General features: G+C 40.8%; 2 protein-coding genes across 4 annotated transcripts in view; one reads left to right on the top strand and one right to left on the bottom strand.

Moving 5' to 3' along the window:
* The window catches only part of tunar (TCL1 upstream neural differentiation-associated RNA), a 105,683-nt gene that overhangs the window by 44,344 nt on the left and 43,907 nt on the right, over window positions 1-17,432 (bottom strand). For both annotated transcript variants that reach the window (XM_086049911.1, XM_086049910.1), the window contains exon 3: window positions 13,524-13,667. The gene's annotated coding sequence lies outside the window, so the exon portion shown is untranslated. The remainder of the gene's footprint in view (window positions 1-13,523; window positions 13,668-17,432) is intronic.
* LOC147137399 (uncharacterized protein C14orf132) overlaps window positions 8,000-17,432 on the top strand; it is a 36,168-nt gene continuing 26,735 nt past the window's right edge. Inside the window, exon 1 of one of the 2 annotated variants that reach the window (XM_086049908.1) lies at window positions 8,000-8,696. Coding sequence is in view for 1 of the 2 variants with exons in the window: in XM_086049909.1 (XP_085906035.1) it covers window positions 8,670-8,696 (27 nt within the window). In the remaining variant the exon portion in view is untranslated. The remainder of the gene's footprint in view (window positions 8,697-17,432) is intronic. The other variant, XM_086049909.1, reaches the window with a different exon arrangement.

Raw genomic sequence — 17,432 nt, 5'->3', positions numbered from 1 at the left:
TTTTTGACACTTTTTTAATTTTCACTTTAACGCGGTTCCTTTAACGCGGAAACACGAGTCAGGTAAAAACAAGAAAAAAATGGAGATAAGTGTGACAGCAACGATATGTGGGCTTTGAGCATGACGCTTTGCCCATCTCTGCTCTAACAGCTCCTGAAGACAGCAAAGGACAACAAAAACCCCATTTGAAAAGGGCAACTGACTGGAGAAGGGGCACGTCGACACCTGTCATCTCTAACCCTCCAGATGTTCCCCCCAAATGCCTCGTGACGCTCATCCATCACTCGGCCAAAAGTCATAACCTTCTGCTTCACGCCTCCTCGCGCGGCGTCTGGGGGGAGGGGGGGAAGGAAAAGTGCATTGGCGGAAGCGAGAGGCGAAAGGTTAAGCTCTGACAGCACGGGAGGGGATCGCGGCAGTCAGGTAGACGCTTTGAAAAGGCAGCGGAACGTCTAGTGTTTATGGTTTAAGGCAGGTAATAAGGACAAAGCAGCACTGTCAAGGACCCCCACGGGTGGCTGGCTGATGGACAGGGCATTATTTGCCATAAATCACAATGAAGTTAGTCGGCGTGGTAAATGGCTTGTCAGTATGGCACACTATTATGCTCAACTTTTCTGTTCTGAAGTCGCATTTATTTCAGGCCATTTTTTTCATTTATGAGATGGAAAGTAGTATTGAATTACCAAAGTTGAACACTACGCTGAACTTGACGTGTCATTTTGTAGCAATTTGAACTAATGGACATCCCTAGTCCTCAAAATGGAAAGAAAAGTTAAGCACCTACAAAAAAAAGGTATGCATGTTGCAATTCGGGCCTGACCAATGCGGATTTTTGAAGCCGACCTCGATATTTGGCTGAATAAAATTCAGACAAATTGATGAATCAGTTCATTGAGTGCCGGACATTTTCAGACCCTTTTTTACCCTTTTTTATAGGTTGGCAAGATTCTCAGTTTTATCTCAGAATTCTGACTTCAGAATTCTCACTTTTCAGAATTCCCACTTTAAAGTCAGAATTCTGACTTTAAAGAATTTATATATGTTTACCATGTTTTGTCCATTTTAAAAATCATATCGTCGCTGTCCTTTGAGAAGTTTTAAAGTGAGAATTCTGAGAATAAAGTCAGAATTCTGAAATAAAAGTGAGAATCTTACCAACCTTATTTTCCCCCCCCCACTGGCCCTAACCCTCTTCCGTAATTCTCCGAGGCTGAATAACATTTTATTTTGAAAAGTGACCGGATTCTCTCCGTTCCATCCATCTTTGACTGACTCTAACGCATGTCAAGTTGTCTCCGTCGCGTAACGCTAATATTAAATGCTTAAGCTAGCAAATGAGTAAAATAAACAGACTTATTTGGAAAGTTTCTTTGCCGCCATTTTGTGGCATCTATGAGCAATTATTAACCGATTTGAAGGGGCATCAATTACCCACAAATGTTCAGTTCTGGGGGCAGCACTACTACTATGTTAATTGCGTTGAACCAGATATTTTGCGTTGTATCATAGCTCTGTACCATAAACTTGTAAACACTGTGTTTTGACAATTACCTAAGCTTCTAAATCAAATCTGGCTTACCGAATGACCTTGAGACGGACGGGCGCTGTACATCAGGCGTATCCCCCCCCCCCCCTCCATACACACACACACACACACTCCTCCGGCCGGCTAAGTAATAAAATCAAGAAAAATGGACTTCTACTAAAAACAGCATATTACATCTACTGTAGCCTGTTTTGATCTGCTCAGATGAATCACCTGTCGTCCTTGAACGCAATTTGCGGTCCAGCGTCACCTTTGACCCCGGGAGGGGAGGCACCGTGCATTTCTATAGGCCACGAGGGATGCTGGTAAGCATGTTGCTTGCACACACACGCACTTTAGAGTCAAGACACATGGCACCGTAGTCAGCAGAGCGTAAAATGAGAATTATACACCGGCACCGAGGCCAGTCAGTCAGTCGGTTTTATTTGGGAGTGCAGCGGCAAGCAAAAACAAGGTGTTGGGGAACAACATCTGTCAGATGCCTGACATGTTTTTGTTTGCTTTTTGGGGAGAAATAACAGCGACGCTATGAGATCATGAAGACTTCCATTCGCCGCCAGTCGTTGCTTGGCTTTATTTATGATCAAACAAAAGGCAATAGGTAAACGTTACGCATCAGTAAAAGGCCATATTGTTGCTGAAGTTCATCGATCCAGCCGCATTCCGTTCTCGTCCAAATGGACTTTCTTTTTCCAACCTTCACATTGACGGGGCTTCGAAATCGCATATAACATTGGGCTGTTTCTTTCCAGCACGTCATATCGGAAGCAAACAGCTGCCGTCTACCGGAAAGCTTGATAATCGTCTTCCTGTATGACATTTTTCAGACATTATTATATGAGCATTCATGTGAACAAAGGTTCACGTTCAATTCTGTTCTCACATTAAAAATGACTTAAAAAAAAAGATTTTGGGGGTGCTGGCATGTATATGCAATGACAGTATGAAGGTTTTGATGGTGGCGTTAATTATGAAAGATGATTATTTTCAAAGGTGATTCTTCAGTCCCTATTCCCCCTGTGTAGTTGGGTCACCATAAACGATCACAAAACAGTTTTATATAATTTCAAACTTGTTTTACAGAATTACCCATGAAAATAAATGGCTTGCCAATGATTTGATTACAAAAAAAAAACACAGACAAAAAAAAAAAAACACGGAAACTTGTCTAAATGCTCATGCGGTAATGACTTGTCATACCTTCCACTAACAACCCAGGCTAATTATAGTTCCTAACTGACATACAATGAGCTTTAGTCTCAAGAACATACTTCTTTGACATCAATTATCACTTTCCTATTAACAAGGACTTTAGTGGCATTTTAGGGCGTTTCAGAAATAGCCCCCACCAAAATATGCATTTTTCCAGCACATAGATAGTGATATGTTTCCTGAGTCAATATTTGGGGATTGCTGTAGCTGAAAGTTTGAAAAAGGCAAATTTAAGATGTATTAATACCACTTTGACGAAATATTAAGATTGTCTTTTTCACTAAGCATGCATCTCCAGATTTTGCAATTTTTTAAATACATTTTCATCCAACATTTTTCAATTAGGATTCAGATTCTATCAGATCTGTTCCTGGAATGCACGCAGCCGAAACGGACAAACACAAGTGGACTGACTTAGCCCTCGTCGCAGACTTTTTTCCCCCCCAACATTATTAAATGTGTTTTCAATTACATTTTTTGTTGGTCTGCTTGTTTATTTTTAGGGAAGAGCCAATCCCCCTTTATTGTTGAAAACGCATATTGTTCATCCGCGATTTTTGAAGGATTTTTTCTTTCCTTTTTCAACCGCATTTCAATGGCCATCAATTATACACGGACGTTTGCTATTTACAGGCCACAGCACAACCATGAGAACTCATCAGGTGGGCCTCAAGATTTTATCCAATTTCCCTTAATGGGTGTGGAAATTAATATTTGTTTACAGTAGCGTATAGTGTATCTTTATACCTTTCTACGCCAGAAACGAGTAGGCAGATGCAGAACAATTCAATGATCTTCCATTAAATGGCAGAAAGTACAATTAATCCAAATGTTATTTACACAGCAGAATAATATGTTTGCGTTCAACTAATTTCCGACTGAGAAAGTACATTTCTGAGTAAATTGAGGCAAAATCTTTGTGGTGTGTCGTGAGATTTTTCTTACATCAAATTTGCCAATATGCCTTGGCTCAATAATGGTTGGGAAAGCGGTCAAGACGATCTCTGCTGCCAATCTATCAATAAATGATATTTTGGGGGAGAAAAAAAACAAAAAACACTTGTTAGTTATTAGCACTTTTGCCTCAAGCGATACTTCAAATTCAAAAGCTTCATTTAATGCCAGACTGGCGGCGTCCTCACCCCGGGGAAATCATGTGACACAGCAAAAGTCATTTACTTCTTTTTGTGCTTGGCTCCCTTCCCACGTCCTCAGCGCGCTCCGTCCCATTCTAATTGCGGGCCACTCGCTCTTCCGAAATCCGCTTGTACGATCGGCCCCGCGTGGATCCGGGGTGTTGTCTGTCTGCGAGGTTCATTCATCTCGCTCCGGGCTCATCCCTCCGTCTCACCTTATAAATGTGACTGACTTTCAGGTGTCCTCTTTGGAACAAACGCGTAAATATATATTCGCCGGTAATGTATTCAAATTGAAGTGCGCCTAAACAAACTTTTCTAATTATAACACACACACACACAGGAAAGCACAGTGGCACACAGCCACACTGCCACTGTGCGCCAATGTGACAATATGTACCGTCCTCCCCTTTGTTATGCATGCACATATGCTAGTCGCAAAAAGTTTGGCATATTGCGGCTTTCGGGTGCAATTTCGGATGAACTCAATTGCAACCTTCACGAGAGATGAACAACTTCCTGTAAGTGGGCAGCATCTTTGTGTGGAACAACATAATGGGCCTCATTCAATAATAAATGGGTAGAAATGTTTTTACCCGGCGCACAAGTTTGAGCATATACGCGAACTCACCGTCGGATTCGTGCATTTTCTTGTCAACACCGCGCATGTATTGAATTTTTTCTAAATGACGGCTTGTGCACGCGCTGCTTTAACTTGCATAAGCCTCACCACTATTTCCCCCCCAAAAATGAAATCGCTTTGATGGTATCCAAGCCAATGCCGTAGGCTTATAAGACACGATACGTCCGCGTTACAGACATTGCATTAAGGTGCACATTTTTTTTAAAAATTAAAAATTGAACATAATTATTTTTCACAGGACAGCGATGAATAGATGCCCCCAAATACTGTAGTTCGTAACTTTCTTAATCTTGATCTTATTTTCAAAAGTTTTGTGTCGCCGGAGTGAGCACAAATTCAAGTACGGGCATATCGATGAATCTCAGATTTGTGCAATCTACATGCGCATAATTTGGATGAAGCCCGTTGACTGATTAACCTTGATGGCCTAAAAGGATCACACAGCGGAGTGGTCGATAACAGATGCCTTTTAGGAAGAGACAATCTGTACGTTTTTTTTCTGCTGGAGATAGCATGTGCGGAAATGATATGCACTCTGATTGGCTGCCTACGAGAAGAAACACACACGATGCATTTGAAGATATCCAGCTGAGCATAAATTATGAATCAGCTGCCTGCTTGGATCTGCAGCGTTTGAAGGGAGGCCCACTAGAATGTGGAGAAAAGAGAGCATAAAGCTCAAGGCTGTGATATCAACAGGAAAAAGGTGGAATAATGTCATATATTAAGAAAGTCAAAGTCAAATATCAATTTTGGGTAACTATCAAGTTATTACTGGTAGTTTCTTACGTTCGTCCTACAAAAAAAAAAACTCGTATTTTTTCTTGTAACATTCTCATTTTTATGAAACAAAACGTTTTAAAGATTTTCATCATACAATTTTGTTTCGTAATTCTGAGTTCATTTTCATACAATTGCATGTTTTGTTCTCATAAAAATTCCAACTTTCTTGTTGCTAAGATTATGAATGATCAAAATAAAACAGCATTGACTTTTTCCTCTTATATTAAAGGCGAAGGCAAAGCAAGGCAAAAATGTTCGGTACAGTTAAATGCTTGCTGCGCGCCCACCAGTCTAAACCGGGCAATTTGATGATATTGCGTTTGTGGAATATGAATTAAGCAAAAAAAAAAAAAAAATCCACCCGTGGGAGGCCGTTTTGCTTTTTTCGACCGAAATCGACATCACAGTGCCTCACGTCTCAGTTCCTGAGATTGATCATGTGATGTTCGCAAGCTGAGCCCTTAGGCACTGTGATGTCATTTTTAGTCCCCCCCAAAAATATCGTCACTGACCTGTGAAAAACACTTTTTTTTTTTTCATTTTTGGACATTTTTACATTACTGGGGCTTCGACGTTACATACATCCCATTAACGCATTTTTTTTTTTTTTTTTTTCAAATGACAGAATCTGAGATTTTCATTTATTACAGTACTATGATTTTTTTTATCTAAAAAATAAATATCTATTTGGTAGTATTTTGCACTTGTGGTCCAGACACGACATTGTAATATATGTATGTACATGTGTCTTTTAACCTATGCTTGGCTGAAATGATTGAAAGAATTAATGGCGTATAAATTGAGTCGTATGGGTGATTTGGATTTTGTGCCATTTCCAGGTGGATATGGCTCAAAAAACCATTCGGTTGGATTATCAGCCGTTTTCTTTTTGACGGATTCAACATTTTGGTGTTCAAACAAACGATATTATTCATCGCATCTGACATCTAGCTATCACATGGGGGCAAATTGCAGTTAAGGTGAACGCTTTTTTAGCGTGACGGATTTCTAAACACTTGAGCCGTACACGCAAACGGTATACTGTATATATATGAAAATACAAATAAACGCATCAAAGCACACAAATAGCCAGCTCGTGGCCTTATATGCGCCCGGATGACAGAGCACATCAGTCACACTGCAGGCAGTTGAGACGTTGAGTCCAGGCAGGCCGACGAGGTGGCATGACATTATTCCAACTCATTAGCATCAACCTGGAAAATCCCAACATGACAAGATCTCGTATTATTCTTTTTTTTTTTCCCGATTGGAGGTGGTGGGGGGGGGGGGGGGGCGGTTCCCGGTAAATGCTCTGTGGCCGCAGCAACCCCCCCGAAAATGGCTGCAGGAGATAAAGAAGATTAAAAGTAATTGAGTGCTTTACAATATGGGTGCCACACCTGAACATTTAGGTAATTAAAGAGGACGCTGAATGCATTTCGGTATGTTAATGATATAGAAGGAATGGGAGATTAGTTCTTAAAAATTAAAGTAGTGAAATCCCCACTGTGGAGGACAGAACTGCCCACGCAGCATAGGGAAAAAAAAAAAAAAAAGAATGAGAAGAGGATCTGAAGTGCTGATGTAAGATGATGCTTCTTCCGTTTCATTGGTTCAAGCCAAAAATGGAGATTCCTATTTAACATTCTTACTGTTGTTTTGGAGCTTGGAAGTGACTAAATGTCTAAAATCTTATTTTTACACCTGTGTGTGACGTGGGACCGGTAAAGTCTGTTCTCGACGCCGTTTGGCTGACTCAATTTAGACGGGAACTCATAGATGGACTAAAGCATAGACGGATGCCAAGCTCGGCTGTTCGCTGTAAACAGATGGATCAATATTTTGTAACATTGCGCAATATGTCTGCCTCATCTTGTGCTCCTGGCTTTGTTGGCGACAGGCTGAAATTTTCTCTGTCAAAATTCGGAAAACTGATGAAGTAAAGTAAAATTAAATGGCTTCTAAATTTGACACACAACACATAGGAAAGTGTTGTTAACAACCCTGCCGAATTTTAAAGGTTAAAAAAATATTCAAAAATAAAATTTGTCAATCTAAAATGACTTCAAGCTGGAAAAGGGGATCTTGTTGTAGCTTCTACTTTCCCATGCCTACACATAACTACATGTTTGAGCCACGAAAATACGTTTTAACTCACCCCCCAAAATATTACAATAGCTTTTTTTTGTTGTTACTTTTATACTGGACTTGAAATTAATCTCACCCGAAACATGAAGCATACAGTGTTACACGAGGCAATGATGTGACATCATCTTTAGTGGACGCCTCCATGAAATGAGATCGAGGTGAGTCGTCTCATTTCCTCCAAAACATTTCTACCTCCTCCCGCCTCACTCCTCTGTCATTCTCAATTTTTTTGGGGGTGCATGTCACTCAACGCCGTGCTTTGCGCACGTGTCACATCGCGGATACGTTCCGTTCACATTACAAGTCGCATTTGTTTTTGTAATGTGAACGAGTACATTCAAAAATTGGGCTTTAACAAAAAATCACACCCTGCAAGTGTGAACTAGCCTTAATTTACTTACTCATAAAAATATTGCTTTGACACCATCTTGTGGCAACTAGTTTGAAGTGAGGTGAGGAGCTTCAGGCCACAGCCTTGTCTAATAGGGGAAAAAAATATATATTTGGAGCCATCTCGTGGCACCTTCTTGTATAGCCCATTGTAAACCTTTTTGGCTGTCACTTGTGGATTTTCATGGCATGGTTGTATCCCGATTCCTCCACGAATAGCGGGAAAATACTGCGCGTTTGAATCAAGTGGTTGAGACGCTTCAATTATTTGACTCGCGGACCCCCAGGGAGCCTGCGAGCCGCACTAGATGCTCGAAATGTTAAACCATTGGCGGGAAGAGAAACTGCGGTCGTCACATGGTCTTACGTATAAGTGAGTTCAAATGTTCTGATGCGATTTTGACCCCATCGTCATCTTTTCTGTCCAGAAATGCACAATTTTGCCTGACCTAGACACAGACGAGAGCGAGGCTAGAGAGAGAGACTATTGTGTGTCAGAGCGTCTGCCGAGACTCTCCTCCACATCGTCTCACGCTGCCTCTCGCGTCCACATCTCCGCCTCCCTCTTTCTCTCCCCCCCCCCTCTTGTTTTTCACCCCTCCTCTTTCCTCCATGCCCGTGCGAAACGTGCGACGCCACTCGGCGTGCGTGCGTGTGCGCGCGCTTCCAGATTAAAAACAAAAGCGGGGGCACATGCTCAATGAGGAGGTGAAGGAGAAGAAGAAGAGGAGGAGAAGGAGGAGGCGGGCGAAAGGCGCGCGCAGGCTTTTTTTTCATTGAGTGCCTTCGCCCTGAGCCGAGCAACAGCATGGATCTCTCCTTCATGGCGGCGCAGGTGAGTCTTCATGTCGGAACTTTTCATTTGGAGTGTTTTGGTGGGTGCGCGTGGGCTTTCGAAAGCAGCAGTCTTACTGAGATGCAAAGAAATTGCAGTGGCAAAACTACTTGAGCCCACGCTAACTGTGGCGTAGGAGACATCCCCCCCCTTTGATGTACTTTGTTTGCCAGGACATAAGCGGGAGTGAATCGGAGACCGGGATTGGAAGTCGTGTCTGAAATTTAGGAATTCGAAATGGGTGACAACCATCCAAAAAAAAAAAAAAAAAAAAGAAAAAAAAAACATTCTTGTCTTATACCGCATATCTTGGTCAGGGTTGCGCGTGACCCTGAATCGGTCATCAATCAGTGACAACATAGGTCTTTTTTTTTTTTTTTTTTTTTTTTAAATTTTTTAATAGCTTTGTGTCATTTTATTGATCATCAAGCAGACACACAAATTCTTTTTTGATTCATGTTTTTGTAGTAAATTTTCGTGTTCTCTATCATTAGTTGAAGTCCGGAATTTGTTGATGTTATGGCACTAGGTGATTTATTTCAGGTCTTCCTATTCCCAAAACACGCATGTTAGAATAACCGAAGATGCCAAACTGCCCATATGTGCCACGCAATTGGTTGGCAACCGATCCGTGGCGTAGCTCACGACTCGCCCAAAGTCAGCTGGGATGGGTAATCGATGTGATGTGCTGATGTGTTTCCACTTTCTGACTATATCTAACGTGGCAAGGTAAGGCGGTTTTATTTATATAGCGCATTTAATGCACGAGGTAACTCAATGTGTTTCACGCAACAGAAAGTACGACACCTAAAAGCATTGACGAACAAACAGCTAAAGCCAATCAACGGCAAAGCAGCGAGAACCCAAGTAGCTTACTCGGAATTATGAAAAGAACGTACATTTACGCACATTTAAAAACAAAAGATTTGAAAGCAAAGTAAAGAAATAAAAAGTACCTTTCTAAAATGAATGAAATGGATTTTAAAAGACCTTAACCAAAGGTATGGGAAGCATTTATACTCGGGACTGACTTGACTGTACTGTACTTGGTGCGCAGCATAACAGCTAAATGCCGCTTCACCGTGTTCGCTTTGAAACCTGGGCTCCACTAAACACCCGAGTCCGAGACCTCAGAGCCCTGCTGGGTTTATAGTCAATTCGCATTTCTTTCATGTATTCAGGACCCAATCCATTCGGTGACTTACAAACCAGGATTTTAAAAGCGAAAATAAAAGTCTTCCTTCATACTGAATGTCACCCAACCTAAATAACGAAGATGAGAATAGTGAAAGAGCAACTCGTCACCCTCGATGTATATTGCGTGAAAGTGTATTCCCTCGGATAGATGGCGAGTTGACCAGCAGGGTCAATCGTCCCAACGCTTTCAGGGTAATTGATAAGATTGTTAATCAACATTTCAACGCGCCATTTCGACTGCTTTAATATCGGCGCTTCTTCTCCGCTGCATTCTCCTCGGCTGAAACCGGCAGACAGCCGTGCTGCGTGTAATAGCGTCGGGCGCTTGCTGCCGTCGCCGACGGTTGCACACGTTTGACCTTTTTCTCTTCTTTTATGCTCAACTTAATCTTGCTTCGTACCAGCAAACCACACGAGTTGATTTAGCTGCTGTCTTCTTGAATCAAGTCTGCAGATGCGCAGTAGGATGGAGCATACAGCCGCAACTAATGATTATTTTAATAATCCATTCTGTTGAGTATTGTGTCGATTCATTGGATTTAAAAAAAAAAAAAAAAAAAAAACGTTTTCAATTCCATCCATTTATTAAAAAACAGGACATTATTTCACATCGACAGTGCAGAAAACGCACAAACATGGATTACGATGCACTTGTTGTTTTGTTCCGTAACATATCAGAAAATAATCCAAAACGTTGATTGTTGTTTTCCAACGTAAAAGCAGATGTTTGCAAATACAGAAATCTGAGAATATTTACAGTTGAGACGCTGAAATGTCGGGATTTGGACAATTTTGAATGAGACAAGGTCTGTAAACGATTAATTGATTGTGAAAATATTGATTCATTTGATAATTGATTCATTGTCGATTAATTGACTAATCATTGAACCTCTAAGACAAATGACAATTATTAATTAGAGGACAACTTGATTAAGCAGTTTTCAAGAGAGATTTTGCCTCTTTTTGCCTGACGGAAAAAGTATGATTAAAGAGAATCCCGTGTGTGGAGACAGTAATGGTGCTCGTCCATGTTTATGCCCTTTGACATATGTAATTTATTAAATGCCTCCCTCAAATAGACACCTGTCTTTTCTCCATCAGGAAAAAAAGAGGTAGAGTCACAAACTACAGAGAGCACAGCAAAATAATCATTTTCTCAGATTTTGCTATTTGTATGTTACCTTTTTTTTTCTATAAACTACTGACAGCATAACTCCGTAATATTGTCATTGAGAGCATTTATTTGCGGGAAATGAAAATAGTCAAAATACCCAAAAAAAGGTCCAGTTTCATTCCTTTTTTTTTCCAACTCTATAACGTGTCAAACCCCTGTTTTGCTAACCCAAACAGCAGCACCTATCGAGGAACGCGAATGTTCTCTCGGATGAATTAGAGTGCTGAGTCTTCCTGCATGTTCCTAATGCGGCATTAATATTTAAAAAACGTAATAAGAACAGTTTTCAGTTGCTGACGCTTATTTGTCGGTGCAGAGTGCTAATATTCAACAATTTTCTTCCAAACAAATCGTTTAAAAAAAAACAGCCCTCAACCATCCACAGTTCAGTAAATAAACATCCCCAGCCACTATTAGGAAATACAGTCGTAATTAAAAGCAAGACAAGCGACGCTCGATTTTTGTAATTAAGTGTCATTTGCCGTCATGTAATCCGTACTGTGGTCATGTCGTAATTGGCTGCGCTCAATTGATTTTAGTGCGCAATATCACGGCTCTGGTGTACGCAAATGCTTTCAAATGCTTACAATCAGTTTCATCAGTCTTTGTGGAGCCCGCCCCCTTCGTCTGCCTTCCTCTCCATCCGCCGTGATGAGCGCCTCCCATTCGCTAATTGTGCAAACTTCCCGTGAGTGAAATATCAAAAGCGGTAAATTATTCACCTCACGAAGGCAGACGCACAAAAAAAAAAAAAAAAAAAAAAAGAAGAAAGAAAAAATGTCACCGGGGTGCTCGGCTTTTGAAAAAGCAAGAAGAGCGGCGGCTGGCGGCGGTCTTGGAAGCAGAATGACCGAGGGGAATTTCTTATAATCATATTCATAACTGGTGGACGCTTGCGCATCATCGTGTGCAGTCGCTCGGTCGAAAGCCGCGGGTCGCTTCCTTCTTCGCCGCGTGCGCACACACACGGAGTGTGTTGCCTTTAGAGACGCAAGTATGGGGTGTGAAAATGACCACTGGTTAAATCGGTCATAGAGTAAGGCGTCCATTGCAAAAGTTGCAGCGCCGACTCTTGATTCGTATTTAAGAAGCAAAACAAACACACTAAGAGAACGCGGCAAAAAAAAGTCTTGGTGATTGCTCATCCATCATGGTATCGAGACGAAATCCCAGCGTTCCATTTGGTGGGGATGATTGCATCAGTTGACAACGCTGCCGCGTTTGTGTGCCCCGGCGGTCGCTGGCGTCAAGGAGATATCTGTAATTGTGCTTTCAAAAGATTTTTGCATGTCCTCTGGGGAGTTCAGTGTTGCTAAACGGATGCCGGGTATATCGGCGCTACGACGCCGAGTTGTTTTTCCCCTCATTTTTAAAAATATCCATCCGTCCATTTTGGAGCTCGTCCGCATAGTCTAGCCAGGCAGACTTTAGGGCGAGAATGGTGGAGAAAACCCACGCAAGCACGAAGAGAACATGCAAATTCCGTTCAAGAGAGCCTGAGTTGAGATTTGCATCTCGGATGGTGAAGCAGACATGCTAACCAAGAGACCACCAAATCCATTAGGAAAACGGAATTGACATTTTATATTTGACCTTTGGCACCTGCGGATTTGCATATTTACGGATATTTATTTTTCTATTTTGTAATATTTTTGGGAGCCTTTGTTTCTCCCCGGGATTTCTTGCTGACATTTTCACCACGTTCGTGGCAAATGCATATTGAATGTTTATTAGTGTTTTTGGAAGAATTTGGGGGGTTTGTTGAAAAAAAAAAATCCCACGAATGCATTTCCCTGGGCATCAATTATATGCTGATTTTTGCTATTGGCGGACTGACCCGGTCGTTATCCCCCACGAATAGCGGAGGTGGACTGTATAGGTTATTTTAACTAGTGCCGTTACGATCATCAGTTTTAATGGAATCTAACAATAATAAAAACTAGAGATGTCCAGATATCGGTCTGATATCAGCCCCCCCCAAAAAATCGGATTATATCGAAAATCTCTAATATCAGCACTCATATACAAGCAGGTAAAGTCCATTCCAGACTCCGTTTCCACCATAAACTGTGAAAAAGTGAAGTGAAGAAATCGTATCGGGACACCCTAATAAAAACTGACGAGATTTCGTACAAGCTTGCACCAAACGTTTTTTAAAAAATTTAGTATAAAATTAACATTTTGGGGTTACTCGAAAAATCTACAGTAAGAAATGTCTCGCCCAATGTCACAACTGATAAAACACATTGAAGAAAGAAAAAAGGTTTTGGGGCGGGGCACTGCCCCTAATGCAGAATTGCCAATGATTTCAAAACTGACTCACTGCTTTGTGTCAACTATAAAATATCTATTAGAATGAAAAGCAATTAAAAAAAAAAAAAACACCACATCACAACAAGTTCCATTTCCTGCTCTAGTGTCGTCATCCCAACAGCTGCATTTGGAGTTGAACTTACTTCCATAGCCTCAAGGCACCCCAGTGGGACGACGATGAACCAAAGGACCTCTGCCATGGTTTTATCTCTTAAAGATGACAGAACCTGTCATAACTGTCCTCCACCTTGGGAAGATTCGGCCATTGAAGAGCGTCATTTGAGAAGCTGCAAAGAAGAAGTGACCATTAGGACTGCAGACTGTGACAGCGCATGACATTCATTAGCGCTGTAAATCCAACAGAGAGGTAGAAAGTCATCTCTCAAGACGAGAAATTGCAAGTAAAGAATACCGCTTCGAGCTGGGAGGGTAATTAGGCTTTGTTTCACCACATTCTTCATTTGGTTGAAACAGTTTAGTGATGTAGTCACATAAACATGCTAATAACAAAACAAAATGGATGTTTGTACAGTAGTTTGAGCTTGGGGATGTTTGTTCATGGGCAAGTCACATTTCCAGTACCAGACATTTTCCAGACACTCTTTTACCCTAACGTTTGAAAAAATGTGAAAAAAATTATAAATAAATTCCTGGGATTGAATGGCTGGACTGTGAAAAGACAAGTTCATTTGTCAACGGCAGTGAATGGGTTGGTAGGGCACAAATGGGCATGACTCAGATTGCCCCTGTACCAACACACAGCAAGAACAGGAACTCAGACACAAACTAAGAAAATCACTCCAGAAAAGTGATACCGTGCTAGGCACTTGCCAATAAAAAACTATTCGATAAATATCTCGACTCTTGAGGTAGATTTCAAAAATGGTACATTTTCAAGTGGAAAGATTGGATTCAGTGGGATTACGTTTTGATACGCCTGTTGCTTCTGTCATGTTTATTAATATGTAACAACTTGTAGAAGATCCCCAAAGCACAAACTATTCAAGTTAATGAAATTGAAAGAAACAAAACGGTCATTAACAATATCAAACCGATTTATACCTGGTGCGCAGCTCTCATAAAAGACGATTCCATCTGTATCTCGATATATGATGTGTGATACGATTCAAGGGCGGTACATGTCAAATGTAACAAATCCAATCCGTTCAGTTCAATCCAAACCGATTTTCTGATTCAAATCAATTTTCGTTACTTATGTTAATTCTCGTTATACTTTTTTTTTTAATCACATCTCTGTATAAAATTTAAGATACGTATTAAAAACAAAAACTACATTCAGTGGGGCACTGCAACTTGTGGACAGTTGCCAGTGAGCATATTTCTGATTAGAATTTAGTTTCACAATCAGTAGCATGCTTTCAGTAATAGCTACATTATTGTATTGTCTTGAACTTCTCAAAACTAAAGCTCTTGTGAAAAATAATATAAATAATGCAAAAAATGTATCAAAATAAATATACAAACAGTAAAAAGTTCATGAAATTGAAGAACAGAGAAGTTCATGTGATTTGTCGAAAAATGACCCCCTTTTTTTTTTGGTTAAGAATCGGAATTGAGAATCGTTAGGAACCGGAATCGAATCAAAGAATCGGAACCGGAATCGTCCAAATCGAAACGATGCCCAACCCTACTCATTTGTGTCTTGTTGTGTTTGCTGTTATTTATTGTTTTAACCGTTTGTTTTTATACACTAGGTCTGATCTTTAGGTACAGCATTTTGTTTGCAGCTGTGGTTGCTTTTAAAGTGCTCTATAAATAAAGTTGAGTTGAAAAGTGACGCGCTAACCTTGGGTGAGATCTCACGCGTGTTTCCGACTTGGTTGCCGGGCAGGCAGCCGCCCTCACACTCACTTGGGCCGAAGGAACAAACGCAGCGAGTGTGAAAACACCTCAGGGCTTTCAGTCAAGTGCACGCTGACCCACCGGTGTCAACCTAGTGCTCCTTTTTTTTTTTTCCATTTTCCCCTGTTGCTTTCCTTGGCTTTTCAAACGTGTTCATGGAGCTTGCGCAGGAATCGGTTATGGAAATGGCAGCGTTCTGCATTCCGGCCTCAGGTGTTTTGTCTCCGACGGTTGACAGCCCATCAGCATATTTCATTATATCACCTTATTTGGAGATGTTCTGTCTGACAGGGTTGTCCGTCTCAGTCTAGCAGACAGATGAGTGAAAGGGTAGACAATAGCCTCATGATAAATCCTTGACCACAATCGGACAGCTGACAACTTTCTACTCGGATAATGAAACAATCACGATTCGCGCATGCAGATGGAAATTCGGTGTTTTGGTCAAAGTCGCTAACGAGCAGCTACCATGCGATCCGGACTGACACCATCTTTGTTCTCGGGTGGCATAACGATTCAATTACAGGATCATGTTGTCTCGGTGTCTATTTTTCATTATAAAAGAGCGCGGCCCTGGTCGCTACAATTGGGAGCTTATTTCAAGGACGTAATACGTTTTTTAACTAGAGCGGACAGTCTTCCCCTTTTCCCAGCAATTGGTTTTCCGTGAAGCCGCTTGTCTTGTGATAAATAGATAATTGGAGTGGCACTCCATCGCGACCAACGCTGAACATTCCTAATGTGGATCAGCACTAAATTAGCCCATCATAGATACCCGCCTATCGCAAATGGCATTACGATTCATAGGGTGTTCGCAAAGAAAAAGGGAGGGGAAAAGTATTTAAAAAGTTTAAAAAAAAACATGGCTGTCCCTTTTAAGCAATTAAACTCCCTTGGTGGAGGTTAGAAATCTGTTTTCAGTTTGGCCCTCTTTTCCACAAATCTTTGCGGAAATTAGTTCAGTAGTTTGTGTGTGATTGTAACAACAACTATCTGACCCCCAAAAAATATTAAAATATTCTTGAGAAAGGTTGACTGTTGACTTTTTCTTTTTTTCTTTTTAGCCTACCTTGGTCACAAAGACCCGGTTAACAACTTGACAGAGGTGATAACAAAAGATAACTTAAAAACATAGCTTCCTTGCTGAACATTTGTGTTTTTCCTTGGCCCATAGCTCAACAGTCTAAAAATGCTTGTGGAATTTGGATTTGTGATTTTAGCATAAATCCTGGTAACCCACAAAAAAAAAAAAAAACACTCAACCCCAAAACAACCAAATACATCATTGGTGTCAGTAATAAGCGGTGATGACGTTGGTGGATATCAAAAAGATACATTTAATGAGTTTTTTTTTTGGCCTATTCGCTTCTCAACTACAAAGGTTTGTGGAAATCCATTAACTAGGTTTTAAGTGATATTGTACCAGACAAAACAAAACATTAACAAACCTCTTCAGCAAAAGTAAAAAATTCTAAATTTGAAATAAGTTTTCCTTGGCCTATGCTCCCCTTTACACAGTTCCATATAAATCAGTTTAAATTGTCTTTGCATAATCCTGTTAATCAAGAAATACCTGACAAAAAAAAAACAACAACAATGTCTCCTTGACAGAGGTGAGAACAAGGTCAAACATTTTCATTCAAATGGGTATTTCCTTGGACAACGGTCCGGCCAACCTTTTCGTAGAAGTTGGTTAAGCTGTTTTTGTGTAATGCCGTTTAAGTACCCGACAAAAAAAAAAGGAGATATCCTTGACAGAGGTAATAACAAACCGTCTTAAAAATAGAACTTCCTTGGTGGTGGCCAAAAAGTTTCATTTGGGATATTACTGGGCTCATGCTCTCCCCGACAGTTTTGTAGAAGTCGGTTAGGTGGGTTTTGCGGACGCTCATGACAGACATTGATGAGCACAACGTCCCAAGTGGAGGTAATTATAAAATCAAACCATGACCGGCATTCTCCATAAATCAAATATGACTATTATTACTGTATATAGTACTATTAACATTTATTTTAGTTGCATAACTGCCTGCTCACCATTGGAAAAAGATACATGGCCTCCTTGCTAAGCGCTTAGTGGAAGATTTTTTTTTTTCCTTTTTTTATTGATGGGTTGAAGGGTAGGTCAGCCTCTTCACAGCTCACTTTCACACGATTGAGTCATCGTGTTTCCAGATTACATTTGAGCA

The sequence above is a fragment of the Filicampus tigris genome, chromosome 13 (genome assembly GCF_054856515.1).
Source record: "Filicampus tigris isolate MCC_2025a chromosome 13, RoL_Ftig_1.0, whole genome shotgun sequence".
Taxonomy (NCBI): domain Eukaryota; kingdom Metazoa; phylum Chordata; class Actinopteri; order Syngnathiformes; family Syngnathidae; genus Filicampus; species Filicampus tigris.
The sequence above is the reverse complement of the archived record's forward strand: the minus strand, read 5'-3'. Positions and strand labels throughout refer to the sequence as shown.